The sequence below is a fragment of the Podarcis bocagei genome, assembly GCF_964188305.1.
Source record: "Podarcis bocagei genome assembly, chromosome: 8".
Classification (NCBI taxonomy): domain Eukaryota; kingdom Metazoa; phylum Chordata; class Lepidosauria; order Squamata; family Lacertidae; genus Podarcis; species Podarcis bocagei.
This window is the reverse complement of record NC_138133.1, coordinates 65,558,907-65,580,573: the sequence shown is the minus strand read 5'-3', so window position 1 is coordinate 65,580,573 and position 21,667 is coordinate 65,558,907. Positions and strand designations below refer to the sequence as shown.

General features: G+C 40.6%; 1 protein-coding gene across 2 annotated transcripts; it reads right to left on the bottom strand.

Moving 5' to 3' along the window:
- Positions 1-5,748: 5,748 nt before the first annotated feature.
- On the bottom strand, positions 5,749-21,578 carry LRRC69 (leucine rich repeat containing 69). Of its 2 annotated transcripts, XM_081205933.1 has the most exons (8): positions 21,276-21,573; positions 18,560-18,686; positions 17,386-17,458; positions 16,119-16,314; positions 14,250-14,321; positions 9,635-9,736; positions 7,443-7,622; positions 5,749-5,994 (listed from the first exon to the last, which is right to left on the bottom strand). In XM_081205933.1, the coding sequence occupies exons 1-8, from the start codon at positions 21,531-21,533 to the stop codon at positions 5,884-5,886; spliced, it is 1,119 nt and encodes a 372-aa protein (XP_081062059.1). In that variant the 5' UTR covers positions 21,534-21,573; the 3' UTR covers positions 5,749-5,883. The 2 variants fall into 2 exon arrangements, with proteins under 2 accessions (XP_081062059.1, XP_081062060.1); XM_081205934.1 differs by lacking the exon at positions 14,250-14,321 and having other exon boundaries at positions 21,276-21,578.
- Positions 21,579-21,667: the final 89 nt, after the last annotated feature.

Here is a 21,667-nt window from a genome sequence, read left to right as displayed (position 1 = left end):
GGACACCATCCTGCTATGTCCACGACAAGCCACATTTGAATGTGTTTTCAAAGGAAAACAGCAAGGGGGAGGGAGGAATTCCCTCTAAGTACACCTAAGCTCATGAGTGTGTCTTAAGTGGCTCTTTGGATCCTGGCCACAACACACATAAATACAGTCAAATGCGTATTTACTTTTTCATTAGCCGAATCAGTCATAGCCATTGTCTGAGTCGTGAAAAGCATGTCAGGACTCGTCTAGGTAAAAAAGAAGGGGGGGGAGGTAAAGGACCCCTGGACGGTTAAGTCTAGTAAAAAGTGACTATGGGGCACGCTGTCATCTCGCTTTCAGGCCGAAGGAGGCGGTGTTTGTCCACAGACAGCTTTCCAGGTCATGTGGCCAGCATGACTAAACCACTTCTGGCGCAATGGAACATTGTGATGGAAACCAGAGTGCACGGAAACGCCATTTACCTTCCCGCCACAGCGGTACCTATTTATCTACTTGCACTGGCGTGCTTTCGAACTGCTAGGTAGGCAGGAGCTGGGACAGAGCAACAGGAGCTCACCCCGTTGTGTGGATTCGAACGGGGCTGAGTGTTTTCTCCTGTCTTGTGCTTGTCCGAGAGATTTTGCCTTTGCCCTTCCACTTCACCCTGGAAAACCCGCTATTTAGCACTAAATCAGAACCAACGGCAATCCGCTGAAAATCCGATTGTCGTTTGTTCCAATTCAGCACTAAACCACAGGTTTCCCCAGGAGAAAATGATGGGGCAAATGGAAGTGGATGAGCCCTCAGCAATACCGACCAGTAATCATGGTTAGTGTGTCACTTGAGACAGAAAAATCTCTTGAATGGTGAACTGGTGGCTAATCAGAGAATAGTTCTACAATTAGTATTGCAAATGTCTATAGAAAACACCTTAATCTCTTTATGCAGCAGCCGCAATGTGGAATGGTCAATGTGGCACTTACAACCATAGCCTTTGGGGATCTCTTTTATGTTGATATTTTACTACAATAACCCCCCTCAGACATTTGCCTGAACATGAAAAAGTTAAAAATGTGTAGGGAGCATCAGGGCTGGATTAAGACCTTCAGAGGCCCTAAGCACTTAAAAGATTTTGGTGCCCCCATATATATCTAATTTGGAATATAAACAGTAATAAAGTGTAAAATAATAATAATAATAATAATAATAATAATAATAATAATAATAATAATAATAAATTTTATTTATATCCCGCCCTCCCCAGCCGAAGCTGGGCTCAGGGCGGCTAACAACACTAAAATAGTGCAACATTATAAAACATCATAAGAATTAATTAAAATCAAAATTGATGGCAACCATAAACTAAAGTATTGTAAAGATTGCCAAAGGAGGGAGTCAGGCTGTGCCCCAACCAAAGGCCTGGTGGAGCAGCTCTGTCTTGCAGGCCCTGCGGAAAGATGTCAAGTCCTGCAGGGCCCTTGTCTCTTGTGACAGAGCGTTCCACCAGGTTGGAGCCGCAGCCGAAAAAGCCCTGGCTCTAGTTGAGGCCAGCCTAACCTCTCTGTGGCCTGGGACCTTCAAGATGTTTATATTTGAGGACCGTAAGTTCCTCTGTGGGGCATACCAGGAGAGGCGGTCCCGTAGATACGAGGGTCCTAGGCCGTGTAGGGCTTTGAAGGTTAAAACCAGCACCTTAAACCTGATCCTGTACTCCACCGGGAGCCAGTGCAGCTGGTATAGCACCGGATGAATGTGATCCCGCAGCGAAGACCCCGTAAGGAGTCTCGCTGCGGCATTCTGCACCCGCTGGAGTTTCTGGGTCAGTCTCAAGGGCAGCCCCACGTAGAGCGAGTTACAATAATCCAGTCTGGAGGTGACCGTCGCGTGGATCACAGTGGCTAGGTCAGGGCGAGAGAGGTAAGGAGCCAACTGCTTAGCTTGGTGGAGATGAAAAAATGCCGCCTTTGTTATAGCTGCAATCTGCGCCTCCATGGAGAGGGAGGTATCGAAGATTACACCCAAACTCTTAACGGACGGTGCTGGCACTAATTGCACCCCCGCAAGAGATGGGAGTTGCCCCCTCAATCCCATATCGTCCCGTCCCAGCCAGAGGACCTCTGTCTTCGAAGGATTTAACTTCAACCGGCTCCCACGTAACCATCCAGCCACAGCTTCCAAGCATCTGATCAGTGTGTCTGGGGCCGAGTCAGGATGGCCATCCATCAACAGATAGAGTTGGGTGTCATCAGCATACTGATGGCAGCCCAGCCCAAAACTCCGGACAAGCTGGGCGAGGGGGCGCATAAAGATGTTAAAAAGCATCGGGGAGAGAATCGCACCCTGAGGCACTCCACACACCAAGGAGTGGCGGGATGACAGTTCCCCCCCAAGCGCCACCCTCTGTCCCCGACCAGAGAGAAACGAGCGCAGCCATTTTTTGAAATGAAACAAAACCTTCAGTAAGATGGAAAATAATGTTTATTTTTGTATAAATAATGGTTATTTTTGTTCAGCTGCACCATATGGCCCATGGTGAATCCAACAATTGAAAATTCCTGTGTGTCCCCCTTCTCTTTATGCCCTAAACATGTGCTTATTTTGTTTAATGCAGGCATGTGCAGGACCCTCAGATTCTTATGCATTCGACTGAATGCACTTAGAAGCCTCTGTGTAATCAGGAAGTTTGCTTGTCACAAGTCTGCTTGTACAGAAGCTTCTAAATGGATTCAGATATGCTCAGAAACTGTCTTCATCCTTAATGCTCAACAAGTAAAAGGTCTGAGAGAAGCCCATGCTGGGATGTCCAAAAGATGAACATTTATGTCAGTAGAGCTGCAGTCCTATTCTTACTTATCTGTAAGTGCCACTGAATTCACAGAAACTTAGTTCTGAGTAGGGACATTTAGGATTGTGCTGCAAAATACCTTAGGTAGTCCAAATAATGTCTACAAATCTTTCCTATTAACACAGTTATCTGAGGAAGTTCTTTATGGCAAACCACTGAAAGCAGTTTGTGTGTATCTTATAAACCTTATATTATGACCAAACACAACTTTTGCATAGAGGATTCCACCATACCTTAAGCAAATACAAAATTATTGTGTTGTATCTCAGATAATTATACTAGGCCATACCAATGACAGCTGCTTGTGAATTATTTCTTCTAAGTCTTCCAGTCCTTTAGGGGGAAGGCACCTTTACTTCAACAACACTTGTTCAGTACTTTGAAAACAGCACTCTCACTGCTACTGCAGTTGTTGTTTCTCTCATTGCATTAGGAATGAAAGCAATCCAGTATGTTCTGTAACTTTGAATACACAGAGTCAAGCTGCCAAATATTTAATTTTTCATAAAAGTAAAATTGACCCATGAAAGAATTAAGCCTGGACAAGAAAAGAGTCATTTTCTAGTGATATCTCATAATGGTATTTCATTTTCTTTATAAATGCTTGGATAATACATTTGTTGCATTTTATGCTACACTAATTTAGTTTCCGTTAAGAATGATTACGTAAGAGAGCCACTGAAGAACTCAAGTAAATGTAAACAAATGTGAAAGTTCTTCTCAAGTTGGTTCTGGTCTGTTGCAAAAGGGTGGATTAAAAAAACACAAGCACCGCTCCTTATTGTAACTGAAAAGGATGTCATGAGCTTTCATGGTATCTCAGCAAGGATAAGCCGGAAAAGTATTTGGCACAGACATCTTCTTTGTGGAACAAAATATTATGGCAAGTTGCAAAATGTAGACACTTGCTTCTAGGGCTGGGGTTCCTTCAGATACCTTTTCAAGCTAACTAACTCTGAATCCGATACCTGTACTCAAGTGATGAGACAATCAATGAGATAAATGTATTGCAACTAAAGCACCACTGATTTCAACCATTCATTCATCCTTAGGATAAATCTGAAGAGTTTTTCCACTTGAATAAAACGTCAAATGCCTTTTTGGTCACATTGCTTTTACTAAAGAGTACTATTTATTTGACAGTTGAATCAATAGACCTTTTTGAATCCTTTTGCTCACTACAACTGTGTTCAGAAAAAGCAAGTATCAGATGTGTTTTCAGATAATACCGTGTACCAATAAATATTTTAAACAGGGTCTTTATTCTTCCCCATATTGTAAGCTAAAACATACTGCCTAAGAAGTGCTGTTTCTATGTAACTATCACTTGACAAATGCAATTACATTTTGAAATCATTATGCACTAGTGAAGAACTGTGTTTGAGAGTCTCCACTTCAGACATCTGTTTCAGTGCTATTCTGTTCAGGGAAGTTTTTAACGTGTGATATTTTATTGTATTTTTGGTTTTTATGGAAGCCGCCCAGAGTGGCTGGGGAGGCCCAGCCAGATGGGCGGGGTATAAATAATAAATTATTATTATTATTATTATTATTATTATTATTATTATTATTATTATTATTATTATTGAAAAAGAGAACCTCTCTTATAATGGCAATGTTGCCCACCTGAGAGGTGCTGGAACTGGCAAGTTCCAGCTGAAAAAAGCCCTGCTGATTCTAATCTATTTTGCACACCCTTGACCTTTGTCAAGGGAGGGGGGGTGCAAGCTGGGGCCTGTACTTGAAAAACTGAACGGTATTCTAGATGCTTTCATTCATCAGCTTTCATTCTGATGTCTCAATCTTCAAGACAGAAAACACATTTTTACAGCTTTCTTGAAAATGAGCGGTGTGCTAAGCTGGGGTTTACACTTGAAATGCTGAATGCTGTCTTGAATGTGGTCACTAGTTTCATTCTAGGAACTCGAGTTTCGCTTGATTTCCAAGTCACTGCGTTACATAGAATGCTTTCTCTTTAAAAGGGGGGGGGGCAGTCGTATACAAAATATCTGCAATTTAGGGAAGTACATGGTTCTACTTACTATTTCAAATTTAAATACATCTTTCTTTGTTTAGATCAGAACACAAATGATCTCTGTATGTAAACAGTAAAGTCAATCCACATGCTTAAATTTAGGATCAAGTTTAAGAAACAGCCCTGTTTTCTGTAGCACTGCAATTAATTACATGAGATGAGAATGCAAATTGCAAATCAGGAGGAATTGCAGCATAGAAATACTTTTTTTCAGCTCCGGCACCTCTCAGGTGGGCGCCTTTGCCATTATAAGAGAACAAGGCGAGTTTTCTAGTAAAATAGCACTGGAAACACTGAAGATAAAACATGCAAAGAAATAAGAGTGGAAAAGCAAGCAAGCATGTGAACGTCCTATCAAACTGCTTGCTTCTCCATGGAATGTTCTTTTTTCCAAAGGTTGCCAGGATACACAGCTTTCTTATAATCAAAGTTCCTATGAGCAAAGAAATCCTTCTTAATATGTACCAATTCCCTTTCTTTTTAAAAACGCTCCAACACATTTTCTTCTGTGTTGAAAATTATGCATGCCAAATGTTAAAGCCAAGTTATAAACTTCTAGAAAACAGGATTTATAATGGAAATCAAGCACTACGTAATCACTGGACACACGTTAAAAGTGTTCTTTTGCAGTTTTAAGGTCTGACCCTAAATCTTCAGGGGGGGAGAAACACTTATCAGAATTTCAGATTAAGGTGCATGGATCGTAACAGAGAAGCCAAAAGAAACCACAGTAACCTAGGCTAGTTAGAGTTTACATTATAAAACTTTTACCTCACTGTTAAACAATGCCATTAACTTCATCCATTTTCAGAAGGAGAGTCAAGGCTGCCAAAACACACCAACTGTACAGCTGTAGGAAATAATTCCTGCCCACCACTAAATCACTTCTCTGCCACCATTGTTCCAGCACAACTGTGTATTTCACATTGAATATGGATATAGCACAAAATGCTGTGTTCTGTTTCCGTTCTTAAGAGTGTCACAAATAGTTGCAACTTGCCAGCTGGGTGAGATCCTGGGTTTATTGCTTGCTCTAGGGTACAGCAATCCCAAAGAGTTCGTGGCCGCTGTGATTAAAGCATTTGTATGAGCACAGAAGTGCCTTGACAGGTAAGAGCTCCAAGTTCCTGCTAGTCTTCATTCGCTTTTAAAAAGAAAGGGGAAAATATAACAGCATAACTGTTGGTGTATTTTACAGAGCATATTCATTTTTATAAATTGTAGCGATGTAGGCATCCTCATGAACCTCTCTGACACAACACAGTCAACCCTTACATTCAGATTTGCTCAGACAAAATGAACAACAAAGAGCTGGCTGAAATGATGTTTAAAATTAATAACATTTGTGTCAGAGCTATAGTTGCCCTCGCACATTTATCTCTAAATAGAAAGGCAGCAGGAATTTTACATCTGCGAGAAGAACAATCCAGCGCTATGTAATCTGGTGGGGAAATGGGCCAGCAGGAGTCAAGGGAAAGCTAATTTACTGGATGGCATTCAAAATTAGTAATTGGAGGAGCAGGACGGTGAAACTGAAAATCAAGATGTTATACCCTGCTGATGAGGTGTTAGGAAACAGTGTCAGATTTGCCACTTCAGCACAAGCCTCAAGAAAGGGCATCATGCAGTGTCCTTTCAGAGACCTTACCCAGGAGAAATATTGATTCTATTATGAAACATAATATTTTATGTAGAGATTCTGTCTGAGCTTCCATGATCTTATGTCCTCCTTTAGTCCAGAGATTAATCCTAGCAAGTCTTTGGTGGGTGGGGGGGGGGGCGTAATCTGTGTGTCCTCTCCCTAGTGACCCTTTCACCATGGTAGTGGAACTGCCAGCGGACACTATAAGTTATGGTTCCCATATAAGGTGACATCTTTCTACTGACACTTGCATGTGCACAATAGGAGGTACTGAGTTGTATACCCCATGCTAACAGCCACAGATGGTTCAGGCCTGTGGTTTTTATGATATCTAAAACAACAACACTCGACAAACCAGGGTTTCTGAATAGCCTCCAAACCAAGAACTGATTATTTGCAGCTGCTTTGGTATAACACCTGGACTTACAAATCTTGGCTTGAGATGTAGTAGAAGGATGCTGTATGAGAAAAGTAACCCTCAAGTTCTGTGTGGCACATTTAAACTGGCCACTGACCCTGCCTAGGCCTCACCTAGTTGCCAGATCAGGTTCAGGGGCCACTGTCATGAGCTTGTGAGGCTGAAATGTGTCTCTGAAGGACGGGGGGGGGGGCGGGATGCGAATTACATAAACAAATGGAACGCAATCAAAGAAAACACGAGATTACAGATGAGATAAGTGAATTAATAAATAACAGCAGAAGTGGTATTAAAAAACAGAGAAAGCTGAGATAGTTTAGATAGGAGATGGCTGGCCACTGATGGAAACCAAATGCTGAACCAGAAGTATTCTCCTTATAACTGGGACCCAATATTTTTTAATGCACACACGCAGAAAGGAAACAATAGATTTTGAAGGTGCTTGTGGGAAACATGCCGCAGCAGAACCAAGCAAAAGTCTGGATATGCAATGAATCCAGCTTTAAATAATACATGATTCAGGAAAAATTACCTGTCTTATATCCACGAACTGTACACATTCTAGCCACATGCCCAGAAAGCCACGTCTGCACTGAGCACATACTTGTTTATGGGCAAGCATCTTCTGCGCGTTTAAGTTCTGCTTTAGCGCTCTGTGTAAATTAAAGTTTTTCTTTTCCAGTTGATCAAGAATAAATCTTGCTGTTAGTTCCTGTATGATTAAAAAGACAGAATAGCTTATATTATTCAAAAGACTTGCAAGAGAACCTCAAAGTGAATGCTTTTAACCCCAGACACTTAGCAGGAGACTCTGTGAGCATATGGCTCCATATTTTAATAATCTCTTATCCAGATGGGCCTTGTAGCCTTTTACCCCAAGTTGCATAGCTCTGTTTGCAAAAGGCTCTGCCTGATAGGAGTAAAAGAGTTGTTCTCTCTATCTCCAGACATGCGGTAACCATGAGGCACTGTTAATTTATTGTAAAGGATAAATCAGGTGCCACACTCAAATCTAGCTCCAGGAAGGACGTTTTTCAATCAGTGTCTGTTGATGGAACTTGGAGGAGGGAGCTGTTGCCAGCCAGTGTGGACAATACTAGATGGTAACTCCCTGTATTCCTATCTGAACATGTTCCTTTTTCCTGACAGAGTGTTTATTGATTTCATGAAGCATGCTAGACTTTTCTACCCACAGACAGCCAGTTAAAGAATTCAGTGATATTTGTATAACTATTTACAAAATGCAATCAATTTTAAAGCTTCCAAATGAATCTGTTATTTTACAATTTGAGCGAGAATTCAATTCTAACCTCAAATTAATATTGAAATAGCTAATCCTTTTTGTCAAAGATGTCCTGAAAATGCTCTGATTGCTCCATTCTGCTTTTTTCCTCAGCAAAAATACTTTTTTTGTAATTATGAATGATTCGCTGAGCTCTTTCCAAAAAGATATATGCAGGCCCCACCCCAAGGAGGTTTATTTTGTAGAATTTGGAAATAATTTGTGTTTTTTCTTTAAAAATTAGATTTGTGTTAAGGTCTTTAAAAAACCAAGTTGGCTTTTAACTTATTACTCATTGCAAAATCATTAACTCAAACAGAACCAAAAAGAGTAGCCATAGAATCCTATGGGAATATAAAATGGCTCACTGTAAGAGAAAAGCAAATTTATTTATAGCAATTGAGATACAGTTTGCTGAAGCCACACAATACACAATATACATAGCCATCAAGTACATTTGCAGCCTTTCACAGAAACATTTCTTCACAGACCCACTTGTGGATGTGGTGCTCAAATTCTCAGGTTTTATTCCAAAATTCACTACAACGCCCAAACACCTATCAGACTACAGGTTAGTTCAGAAGTTCACAGCAGAGCTCCAAGACACATGGCTAGGCATTAAGCTAAGACACTGTCCCAATACTCGCCACACTCAGGGCCTTGAAATGTTTTTGAGGTGCTATCGTCTGGGGAAGAGTCAAAACCAGACCTTATCAGGAAGCTGGTCTGCTTTCAGCTGCTTAGAGCATCCTTCAATGCAATAAGAATTACTTTTGTACTATATGGTTCTTTGTAAGTCTTCATGAAAGATACACTTTGTCTACCTTATTGAAAACTTCTTCTCATTAATATACTGTTGTTACAGTCCTGTGCCTTTCAGTGCTTTTTTTGTGGCTGTTATATAGAACTGTGCTCTTGTATGTGATTTTAAATATCTTCCCCATGTATTTCAGCATTTTTCAAACTTTGGAGAGTTGCATAGGTTTCACTAACATTTTGCTCTTTAAAAGGACGGGGCAGAAACAGTGTTCATTCAGTGTTTGTGCTCTTTAAAAGGAATGGGTAGAAACAGCTATTAACTTTTTTTTCTCTGTACTTAAATACTGTTGGAAAGTGGTTGGCTTCCACCATAGCATCTATTATTATTTTCCAAGAAATCACTACAATTTATCAAAATCCTGAAACTTTAATTAACTTAATTTCAAACTCTATCCACCAGACTAAGGATGATTTTTAGTAAGTAAAACAATCTCTTGGAATACAGAATGGTTATTTAGAATGGTTTGAACGAAAGATTTGGATTACTCTGAAATCTGAAAAAAGTCATTTTTAAGCTATAGGGTGGTATTCAATTAAGTCATACCCAGAGATGACCCACTAAAATCTATGGACTTAAGTTAGTCCATTGTTCTCTATAATTTTGAAAAGTTTTCTCCAGTAACCTTAAGAGTCAAAATGTCCTCCTCTTGTATGGCACTAACTGGATGTTTCTGAAGCAATGGATTACTTTCACAATAAAGTTCCTCCAGTTCAAGATCTTCCATCTGTTTAAATAACACAAGAAATACAGGAAACATCAATACTTTCAACAAAATGTTTACCAAATGTCATTTCCAATGAGAAGGCAGGGTGTCTTATTTCCTGATCAGATAAAAGTTGCAGGCAACTTCCTGTAGCTTGGCAGATCAAATTCAGGTCACGGGTTAGCCACCCTTATTCTAAAGAGAGGTCAGACAGGAGCATCTACCCCATGAGATCTCCAGCTTGGCATGTTGATACTGCTGGCTGCTTTAGTATTAGACTTTGATTGCAGCTGCAAAAATAGGCATACTGACTTGGAAGAAAGTCCCTGTGAGGGCCAAACTATTTCATGTTCAATTTATTGATTAAACTTGCATCTTAAAAAAAAAAAATAGTAAGCACCAGAGGGGTCTGCAGCTGGTGCCCCTCCAGTCCAAAAATTAAGCACTGCTGTCCACAGAGGACTCCATTGTTGAAGTCCCAGAGAGACCAGAGGCTCCTTTGCTTAACTGCAGCAGGACATTACTATAGCAGGTGGCACCCTTCAACAGAAGAAGTACCTTCCTCTACAGCAGAGCTTTCCAAACTGTGTGTCATGACATGTTAGTGTCGGCTGCAGTGTGTAGGTGTGTCTTGTGACTGCTCCCCATGCTCCTCCCAGGGCTGGAAAGGGGTTAGTTTAACCTCTGGTTTGCTAGTAAACCTGAATTAGTGTGTCACAAAATGATGCATGTCTAAAAAGTGTGTCACAAACAGGGGAAAGTTTGGAAAGCTCTGCTGTACCGACAGGGCTAACAACTGGGATGTAGCTGCTACCACAGTTGGTTTTGTTGCTGAAGCGGTATCCTATAACACAGTCTGAGATTCACATCCAGCCAGAACTTCACCTTGCCTTCCTCTGCTTTCAGACTGAGCCTTGCCTCACCTCAGCTTGCATCCCACCTGAGCCTACTTAGCATGGTGTTGTTCTGCACCTAGCCTGACCCTCACCTTACCACAAAACAAGGTTTGATGAAATTTCTCTAAGTAATTTACAAACCATCTTGAAATAAATGGTACTGATTCTTTGTTCCTTCTGTAATGATTACTATTCCTCTTATACACATTCTGGTCTATGAATACTTTCCAATGACAAATCAGTAAAAATTATTTTAAATCACAAGTTCTTATGCTACATAAGCAAATATTAAGTGGGCTCCTTTGAGAGGAAGCGCATAATAGAAATTTGCTTAATAATACTGCATTTAGCTTAATTTGATACTATGTGGTTTTATGAAACAACCTAAGCTTATCTAACTCTAATGTTTTATTAGATAGAGCATACAAAGATAGGTAAATCGATAGATAACAATTCTGCTGATATTATATAAGCAACTACTCAATGTAAGCAAAGCTAGAAGACCCTGACTTACTGAGAACACCTGTATTAAACGTATAAACACAGAGAGAGGATTCTGTGCAGCTGGTATATCTGTAAAACCTTTTATTGTCTTTCCACAAATGAAAGCTTGAGATTTTGTGACATTAAAAAGTTCATACCTCCAGGGCAAGATGAGTGAATAGGCAATTACATTCTGGGTCACATAGTTTGTAGCAATCACCATAAAAATATATCACTTTCTTACAGCTTTTTTTTTTTTTCAAATTATAACTATGACAGAATCTCTGAGGTGTAATCCAAAATCTCCTTTACAAGAAACGTCAAAAGATGATTTCATTCTCATAAAATATAGTGAAGAACAGATCAGTAAGTTTGGAACTCTTGAGTTCTATAGCTAGCACAGGTTCCACATAAAAAATGACTACTAGCTGTTCATGACAATGAATTTAGCAGATATTTATTAATCCAGCCAAAGTTAAAACTCTTAAAGCCCATTGATTTCAATGGAAAAGTTTTTAAATGTGCTAACACTGAAAACAGTGGGACTTAAAAGTGCTTAAATTTAGGTCGATTATACCAACAATTGTTTAAAAGGCTCAGCAGGATATAGAAGGCTAGTTATTTGTTTGCATTTTCAGCAAAGCATAAATGGCAGTTAACTGTTGCAACAAGCGCAATTCTTCAATAATTATAATCTGGGCAGTTGTGTGATAAGAACTCTCTAAATATTTTTTAAAGTAACAAAATTAAACAGTATTGACATGGTTCTAAGGAATTTTTCTACGCATACTTACTTGGGAGAAGGAAGTTGCATTGAACTAAAAAAAAGTTACTTCAGAGCAAATATCCATAAAACTGACATGTTCAACACTTTCAAATCCCTTATTTAAATGCTAGAATATTGAAGTGCTTAACTCTGCCTCTTAAACTGACTTAGGGGCTAACTGCATCTTAATGCACACATGTAAAGTTAGAGTCTCAAGACCACCTTTCAAAAGTTAGATGTACTCAGCTGTGTGTGGATGGTGCCAATTCTTTTTCCATTGGGAGAAATACTCAATTCTTTTCTAAATCTAGGTCTGTTTGGCTGCAAATATCCTTTTAAAAAATGAATCCTTTATTTCTGCCCAAATGCAAATTGGCTCACAGACAAACTTTACATTCCCCCCACCCCCATTATGTGAGTTTTATAGCTCAAAAGAACCATATTTTCATGCCAATATACGCACTGTTTACATTACAGAATACTTGCAACCTTTCGTTCCTTTTAATTTACATAATTCTAGTACATGTAAAATGATAGGTGCAAGAAGGCGTTCTAGTTCCAAAATCTATTTGGTTTGATAACATGCTTGTTTGGAGTTTCATAATTTTTTGAATATTTTCCTTCTGAAATTTTTTAAAGTACAGCCAAAATAATCTAGAAAAGGGCCTTTGCACATGTAAAAGTATAATGTATGCATATGAGAACACTAGTTCATCAGTAAAGTATTTTCTACTGTGCTCTCAAATGGAAGAGATGAATTTATTGTGTCCATCACAGATGTCAGGTGGAAGACTAGAAAGCCACTTCTAACAAGTGGAAGGATAGTGGCTTCCATTATGAATGATAAACTCATCAAAAGAAGTAGATAAAGCAAATACCACAAAAAGAACCCTTTAGAAAAGTACTGCTAACAAATCATACCTAATCAAACTTTATATTTAAATGCTATATCTTGAATTTGAAGTTGATTACTTGAATTCTTAGATGGGTATCTCTTCAAACAAGTTTCAGAAACTGAATTCCTAAATACAGGCTTTCTTATGCTTACAGATGGCTTCTGGTCTTCTTCAGTAGTTGTTTGTTGCTAGTTAAAGATGCATTTTCTATTTTGCTAGCAGTATCGTTTTTGAATAGTTCCATTATGAATGACTCAGTTTGCCTCGACACCCCTGAAATTGCACATGACTTGCACCATGCTACTCTTCTATTTCCACCGGGAATAGTACATATAGTACAGAATATGTTAAATTCACTGCTTCACACAACAGGGTAGAGATTGCTAACGTAAAGAAACAGGCCTGGACCAAAGCAGGAAACACAAATGGTGCCCGCTTCTTCACACTAAATAACAGAAGGTTCTCCTGTACAAGCCTAGCTGAAAAGAATGGATGTTGCAGATTTCACATTCCTGTTCATCTTGATGTTGCTTAGAAAGCCCTTTCCTGGATTGTGCCCTATAGGCCAGACCTCTACCTTCCACTCTACTAAAATTTAATGGAACCTATTATCTCTTGCCTTAGGCAACTACCACACACTACCTCATATTGGGGTCATTTTTGGTAGGGAACCTGAGTCATTAATGTCTAATGGCAGCTCTTTGCATTACACATCAAATACATTTAATGCTGGTATCAAATGAGTGCTTTCTGCAACAATGCCATGATATATTCAGGTACACAAATATTTGAAACACACATGAGCACAAGGGGATGTTGTCCATGCTGCAGCAGCAAACACAGTTGTAGTTGCGAAAAAGAAAAAGAAAAACAGTTTGCCATGTAATGTACCTGCAGTAGGAAATCACTCTGTGGTTAAAGGCTGTTGGTCAGATAAACTGGAATATTGTGAAACCATATGCAAAGACTGAACATTCAAACGTTCAAGAAAATTATTTTCTACGGGTGAACTTTTCCAGTTGGCTTTTCTGTATTAGTAAAAAAACTGAGTTGAGCAGTGTGACATTATGTAGTGCTGCCCTCAGGTGTTTGCTGATATTATTGCAGCATGCAATAAGCATTTCTTTATATACAGTGGATGCTCGGGTTGCGAACGTGATCTGTGTGGGATGCACGTTCGCAACCTTCAGCGTTTGCAACCCGCAGTGGCGCATCTGCGCATGCACAGGTTGCGATTCGGGACTTCTGCGCATGTGCAAAGCATGATTTAACCCGTTCCAGTACTTCCGGGTTTCGGCAGGTGCGTAACCCGAAAAAACACAACCTGAAGCGGCTGTAACCCAAGGTATGACAGTATTGGGTGGGGTTGGGGTCCAGAGAGCTGTAGGCATACTGCCCTTCACATTGGGCAACTTTCCTGCCTGCTGCTCCAGTTACTAGAATTGCCATCCTTTGCTCAATCACTGAAGAGATCTATTAATAGTCCTACTTACTGCTGTTGGGAAGATCTGGATATTGTTTCCTGCTACATCTAGAACTCTAAGCCTCTTCAATTTGCAAAGTCCCTAGTGAAAAATGATAAAGGAGCCTTAGCAACATTAAAGTAAATTATATTGACTCGGACATCAGAGGTGAAAGGACAAAAATAAACAGTTGTCAGAAGTGGGAGAATAAAAATCATACAGGGAAAGCTGAAAATGTATTCTAAGAGGGACTAGATTTTAGTTGGTATTAAAACAAAGTACTCTAGAATATTTACCTCTCTGGGGGTATATTTACAAATTGATACAGAAGGTAACAAAAGACGACATAGATGATAGAAGTGAGACAGATAGGAAAAGAATATGTATTTAGGTTATTTGCACTTACTTAGGCAGAGGGCTTATTCACACTTCCGCTAATGCCATGACTGGAAAGCATGGGTCCAAGCAGTTTTCCGCTTGACTTGTGCTTACTAGGCATGGGTCCAGGTGGTTTTCCCCTTGCCCCACTCCTTTCCAAGAGAAAACCCGCTTAGACTGGAAGAAATAGCAAACCAGGGAAAACCCAAATTGCCATTTGCTCTGACTGAGCGCTAAAGAGCAGTTTTCCCCAGGGGAAAGGAGCGGGACAAGAGGAAGTGTAGACAAGCCCTTAGTTTCAGTAGTGAATGGTAACTAGGTGGTTCTGTTAAAGCAGTGTTTCCCAACCGGTGTTCCGCGGCACACTAGTGTGCCGTGAGACATCGGCTGGTGTGCCGTGGGAGGGAGGCGGGCGAGTCGGGCGGTGAGAGGCGGCGGCGGCGAGGATCCGCGTCGAGCCGGGGGCGGCTCCGCGGTGGTGGTGCCGAGCGGCGGGGCAGCGCGTGCAAATGGAGGAGCGCGAGACAGCGGAGGAGGAGGAGGCCGGCATGTCCGGGCAGCAGCAGCAACAACAGCAGCAGCAACTCCCGCCGCCGCCCCCTCCTCCGCCCGCTATCGCCGCCACCACCACAACAGCCGCTGCCGCCTCAGCTGCCGCCATCCCTCAGTCCCTCGCTCTGCTGCCTCCCCACCCCCACCCCCAAAGCTTGGAGGTTCCCCGGCAAGGGGGAGGGAAAAAAAGTGAAAACTTTCACTTTCGTGCGTCCCTCCCGGCGTGACGCTGCACGCTGACGTCACGGGGCAGTAATGGTGGTGTGCCGCGAGATTTTTTTGATTAAACAGGTGTGCCGTTGCCCAAAAAAGGTGGGGAAACACTGTGCTAAAGGCTTCAAAGAAAAGGAGGGATTTAAAGGAAGAGAAACACAATATCACAGTGGTATTTTGGGAAGCAATTCTGGGCATAGCAGGCAGCAAAGCAGAAAGGCAAGATGAGGTTCCATCCAAAGCAAAAGCTATTTTCCTTCAATCCACCCATGGTAATTCTTCATTAATTGTAATGTTAGGGTATTTTCAGGGCTGAGCATTTCCCATATGGTGAATATTAATAATGTGCTTATATGAATTCCCTCCACCTTCTTAGTTTAGCAAAACATAACAGATTCTAGGTTGTAGCTAACTAAATTCTACTCAGAGTAGTAGCAGTAGTAGTAATAGTAGTAGTAGTTATAGGCATGGGTAGTTCTTGGTTTACTGACTGTTGTTTGCTGGGAGTGAAATAAAGCATGATCACTGGTTCAGATGTAATGCTAAGTCAGGGATTGTGGCTTGCTTCTTCCCAGTGTGAGCAGAGAAGAGCAAACACAGTAAACAATTAACTATGGCTTACCATGATGTGCTAACTGTCTATAAACAGTCTGCACAACACATGGTGATTAAAAAAAATTAATCCCTGTACAAACTGCATATGACTTTTGTATTGGTCTCAAGAAAACACAGTTTTCAAAGCACACCACTACTCACATCAGGAAGTTCTTCTATTTGATTTCTTGCCAAAATCAAGATCTCGAGTTTTCTCAGGTATTTAATCTCTTCAGGGAGCTCAGTGATGGAATTGTTGAACAAATGGAGTTCACACAACTTTCGGAGATAACAGAATTCTTTGGGAATTTTTTGCAGTTGGTTATTGTCTAAACTCAAGCATTCAAGATGTTCAAGCCTATGAAAGGAACAAAGAATTCCAAGCCTCCAACTCTATTTTTCTTTTGTATGTTTACCAGTGAATGTTGGTCTACACATCTGCATCTAGATAGATTTTAATACAAAACAGGATTAAAAGTTGTTAATTAGTCTATCAAGTGAATGTACCTCAATCACCTTACTGCCAATAAAGGTATAGAAAAAGCACTAGAACTCAAAATTAATGTGGTAGTTTTTAATTCATAGGTCAGAGTTATGTTTCTCATAGTTAAGAGTTAACCCTGTAACTAAGCACAATCAACTCAAGATGTAGCAGCCCAATAAGTAACTGTTTATCATCAAAGGAGCAAGTAGGCCTGGCATTGTGAAGACCTTCTTTGAACAGGCTTTTGGGAATTGACTGCTTTGAATAAAAGGGCTGGTGCTGTGCTGTTTTTATTGTAATTATTCGTATGCTTAAAAAAAAATTATATATGTACTATATATGGTTTTATTTCTATTTAAATGTTTAATTTTTTTTAATTATTGTTGTTTTTCTCTATATTTTTAGTGATTCTTGTTTTTATTTGTAAGCTACCTTGATTCCCATCAAGGAAACAAGTGGGGTATAAATAAGTATATAATAATAAAGAAATGGCTGCTGACATGGATGGAACCTAAACCCTACGAAGCGTACAATACCACAAAACATTATGTTTAAATATCTAGCTTAAGATTTCTATAGGAGCCCTTTTGCAATCCTAATGTAACCATATGAGAACTTGGGTCTACCTGTTATAACACTAACGTGGACAGAACAGAAGCAATTTTTAGTACAGCTAGTGAGTCTGAAACAAAAGAAAAGTAGAATGGATGATGACTGGGGAGGGCACTGGTGTTATTTTATTTTTTCTGCTGCTATTGTCCAAAAAGTGTGAAGTGTGGAACCAAAATAAGGCATATAACTTGCTATATTTTATTGTTTTTGCCATTCAGTATTAAGGAATATATCACACCTTCTGCCCAGATAAACATGGGCAAATGCTATGTCTCATACTAATAAATAATGTTATAGGCAGCTTAGGTAAAACTTCAAAATTATAGTAGTTACCTTTGTATCTCTGGAGGAAGATAACTAAGCTGGTTGTTGTTCAGATTGAGAAGTACTAAATTTTGCAATCCATCTGTAAAAAAGACAGTTTTAAGATAAAGTATATATTATCTATATAGACCTGAATATGCATTTTAATGCCATTGCATTCCATTTTTGTCATTACAGTGTGTGTGTTTTTATTGATCAACAATGTAACATGGGTGATCATTTGGTTACTAGGTAAGTACAGTACACTGTTTCAAGGGGAATATGAAGTGTTGCCAAAGGAGATAAAGAAAGTATATGCTCAGAGAGGTGACAGGACAGAGTCATGGGAAACCCAAAATGGGAATCAATGATAGGATAATCCACAGTATGGAACAGGAACAATAACAGTCCAGTTCTATACATAGTTGCTTGCAAGAATAAAGGGAAATTACTCCTAGGGCAGTGTGGACAGAGTGACAGCAAGGGAACAAAATGAGAACAGAAAGCAGGTTTGTAAACTTGGCTACAACGTCATAAGCAGCCTAAATCTCACTGATTGCCCATGCAGTTACATATATATTAATTACAAACATCGTACATTTGGGGAACTGAGACTATTTAGGGCTACAATGTTTAGTAAGACAGATTATTAAAAACATTTAAACGTAGACTCCTTAAAAAATGTCATAGAAGACTGGCACCATCTTAGAAATTTGCCTTATCTCAAAAGAATAAATGTTTTTCTCTAAGAGAGAAAACATCTTCTGCAACATGTGTATACATCATCTAAAAAGAGTGTATTTTCTCCAAAACTATTAGGGTTTGCTCATACACAAATTTATTCAATTTGATTCACTGATGCTACAATTCTTTCCCCTCTAAACGACTTTTCCTGCTGTGCCTTGTCTTTCAGACTGTCAACATAAAAAGAGGAGATAGGAGGGGAGGGGCTGTCATATTATGAATATCTGTAGATCCTCCATTGGCTGAAGGGCTGGGTAAAAGCGCTTTAATTAAAAACTGGAAGTAAGTCCCATTTAATACAATGATGCTTGTTTATGAGATAACAAGCATAGATTCAGAAACATGATTTATCAACTGTAAGTTTTTATGGAGCAGAATTTCTACAACAGAATATATTATATGTCACATTATATACATTGCACAATAAAATGATTTTGAGCAGGATGTGATATGAGCTTACCAAATATTAAGGGTGATATTCTGGTGATCTTGTTTCTAAACAAATGAAGAGTCTGCAAAGACTTGAGGTATTTCAGCTGCTCTGGAACCTCCTCAAAATTATTATTTCCCAAATTTAGTACCTTCAACTATAATAAAATATTTAATTAAACAGCCTTGCATCATTTCTTTCACCAAAACATCAGGCACATATGAAGAGTCTGCTGGATCAACCAATGGCCCAATTAGTCCAGCATCCTGTTCTCACAGCTGCCAACCATATGCATATGGGAAGCCCCAAAGCATGAGCCTAGATGGTATTCATTTACTTAAATAGGTAAAGGTAAAGGGATCCCTGACCATTAGGTCCAGTCGCAGATGACTCTGGGGTTGCGGCACTCATCTCACTTTACTAGCCAAGGGAGCCGGCGTACAGCTTGCGGGTCATGTGGCCAGCATGACAAAGCCGCTTCTGGCGAACCAGAGCAACACACGGAAATGACATTTACCTTCCCGCCGGAGCAGTACCTATTTATCTACTTGCACTGTGTGCTTTCAAATTTACTTAATGCATTTACTTAAATTTACTTTCTTACTTGAAAACTAAAAAAATAAATACCCTAAAACCAATATTATTTTAAAAATAGCATATTTCACCAGATCACACTGTGCTTTTGCAGTGTACCTTATGCTACAAAATGTGGTTTTGCCATTTTCTCTGTAAGCACTTTTCTGTACTAAGCCTCCTTTCTGTCTGTAATATGCTGTGATTTTAATTAGTTAGGCTATACAGAGCTGGTTGAACTAGGTTTGATCCATCCCAAGTTACTTGCTTTAGTTGTGCCCAAGAGTTTGAATACACTCACTAGGAATTTTAACTTTTCCTTCTTTAAACAGTAGGCCTGGAATCCTATCAGAAACTGCATCCTGAAATGATGAGACAAGTATCTCTTTCTCTTCCAAAACATGAGTTAGGAAGGAGAAGCAAAGAGAACCAAATACTTCTCCATATAAATCCACCATATGCCATTATGCCAAAGGAGAAAGCATGATAGGACTGCACCCATTCCGAGAAGAGAGGCTGGCACAGTGCTACTCAAAATAATTATGTATTGTGGTATAGCCAGCACTTTCAACAACACTGCTTTCAGCATGAAGTATAAATATTTTACAATTGTGGAAAAATACACACTTTCGTGCCACAGTCATGGGGCTTTGTGAAAGTATTTTGAAGTAATTTGAGTTTTCCCAGAACATTTTTAAAATGTTGTTTTAAAAAGTGCATATTAGTCCCAGGTTGAATTATACTACTGCCAAGTTTCAGTCCGTCATAAAAAGTTCCATAACCACTTTTATGACCCATAAAAAATAAAGGCTTAGATTGAAAGATGTAAAGAACTATTCCCTTCCCTCCACCCCCAATCCAGCTGTTCAGTCAATGCCTTCTACTTGATCCCAGTTCTCTCCTAATTTAATATGATAAATAACCCAGAAACTAAGGGCACTGTCCAGTTAAATGTTGTGCACCCTTAACCCCCATTGATTCTAATGGTAAAGTAGAGCTTTTTAAAAGCTCTTAAATATCTGTCACTGAAACCAATGGAGCTTGAAAGTGTTATCTTTGAACACTTGCATCCTCTATTTATGACCATGAAGACTATAGCATCTTTACCTTTCCATTAGCAATCTAAAACTTGATCGTAGCATAAAATTTTGTTACAAAGACAAATCGCAGAATTAGTCAAAGAAAGCTGCACTACAGTTCCCGAATGCTTTTTTTTTTAAAAAAAAAGGCTTTTCAGAAGGAACAAGCCCAATTTCACTTACAGAAGGACCACATGTTCCTCTTGTTTTAAAAGCCCACAACACAACTGGAAACCCTAGGATGATGCTTTGTACTTTTTGTCCCCCCAATGAAGATTTTGAGCAGCGCTCCATTCCAGCTGTCCTGACATCACAAAGAGCCGCAGATGAGGGGTCGTCCCCCCCCCCCCGCATCTTTGCTGCACAATGCAGAACGGGGATCCCAAGCCACTTGAGTACAGAGGTAGTGATTGCCCTGGACAGCTTATCCTAGACTTGTGGTTCCCAACAAGGTCTACAGGGGGGCAATTTGATTTTTAAGGGGGGCAATTCAAGAATGAGTTATTAACAGTGAATGGCCTTTTAGGCTTCCTCCACGTGAATAGGAGCTCACTTTTTGAATAAGAAGAATTATATGTCACCGGGGGGGGGGTGTGTGTCAGGATTTTAGAGATGCTTAGGTGGGGCATAGCCAAAAAAAGGTTGGGAACCACTGTGGACCTAGACTAAGGTTACCAGACGTCCCCGTTTCCCGGGGACAGTCCCCCGATTTATGAATCAGTCCCCATACAGAATCCACTGAAGTTGAAAACTGTCCCCGGATTCACCGAAAAAAATCTGGTAACCTTAACCTAGACCTATAGGGATGGCTTTTGAGCAGGTCCTGACCAGGCTGCCAAATACCCCCCACCTGCCCGCCCCCCACCTTGCACTGTCTCTTTATCAGCAGCTGACGGAAGAAAAGTCCTACCACTTTATTTTCATGCTAGGTTCATAGGCTAAATAACGCGGCGGGAAAGGCGCTGTCAGAAAAGCACAGGAGCAGGGCTGGGGGCGTGGGGCTGAAAGGTGGCAACTCTAGTGGTTACAGAGATGGAGGGACGGAGCCCCATGGCGCAGAATCCTCGACCAAAGGATCTGCTGGGCCGCCTCACCCGGCCCAGAGCCTTCATATCCTGAGGCAGCCGGCGCAGGCTGTTGTCCCGCAAGCTCAGTCTCTCCAGTCCCTTCATCTTCCCCAACCCCCGCGGCAGGCGGCGTAGCCCCCGCGCCTTCAGCGACAGGCAGCGAGTCCCTGGCCCACCACGCAGAGCCCGGAGTAGCTCCGCCGTCATGTTTCCTCTCCCTCCGGCCCGGTCAGCTCCGCGGCGCCGTAGAAACCGCGGGCGTAAACAAGGCCTCGCCGTCGCCATGGATACGGCGAAAGCGGCGCGTCGTCCTGAGGCCTCGCGGCCATGGTAACGGGCGTCTACGTTGCAAGGAGACTGCGCATGCGCAAGAGAAAGGTATGGAGACCGGAGTGGATGATGGGAACTGTAGTCCGGCA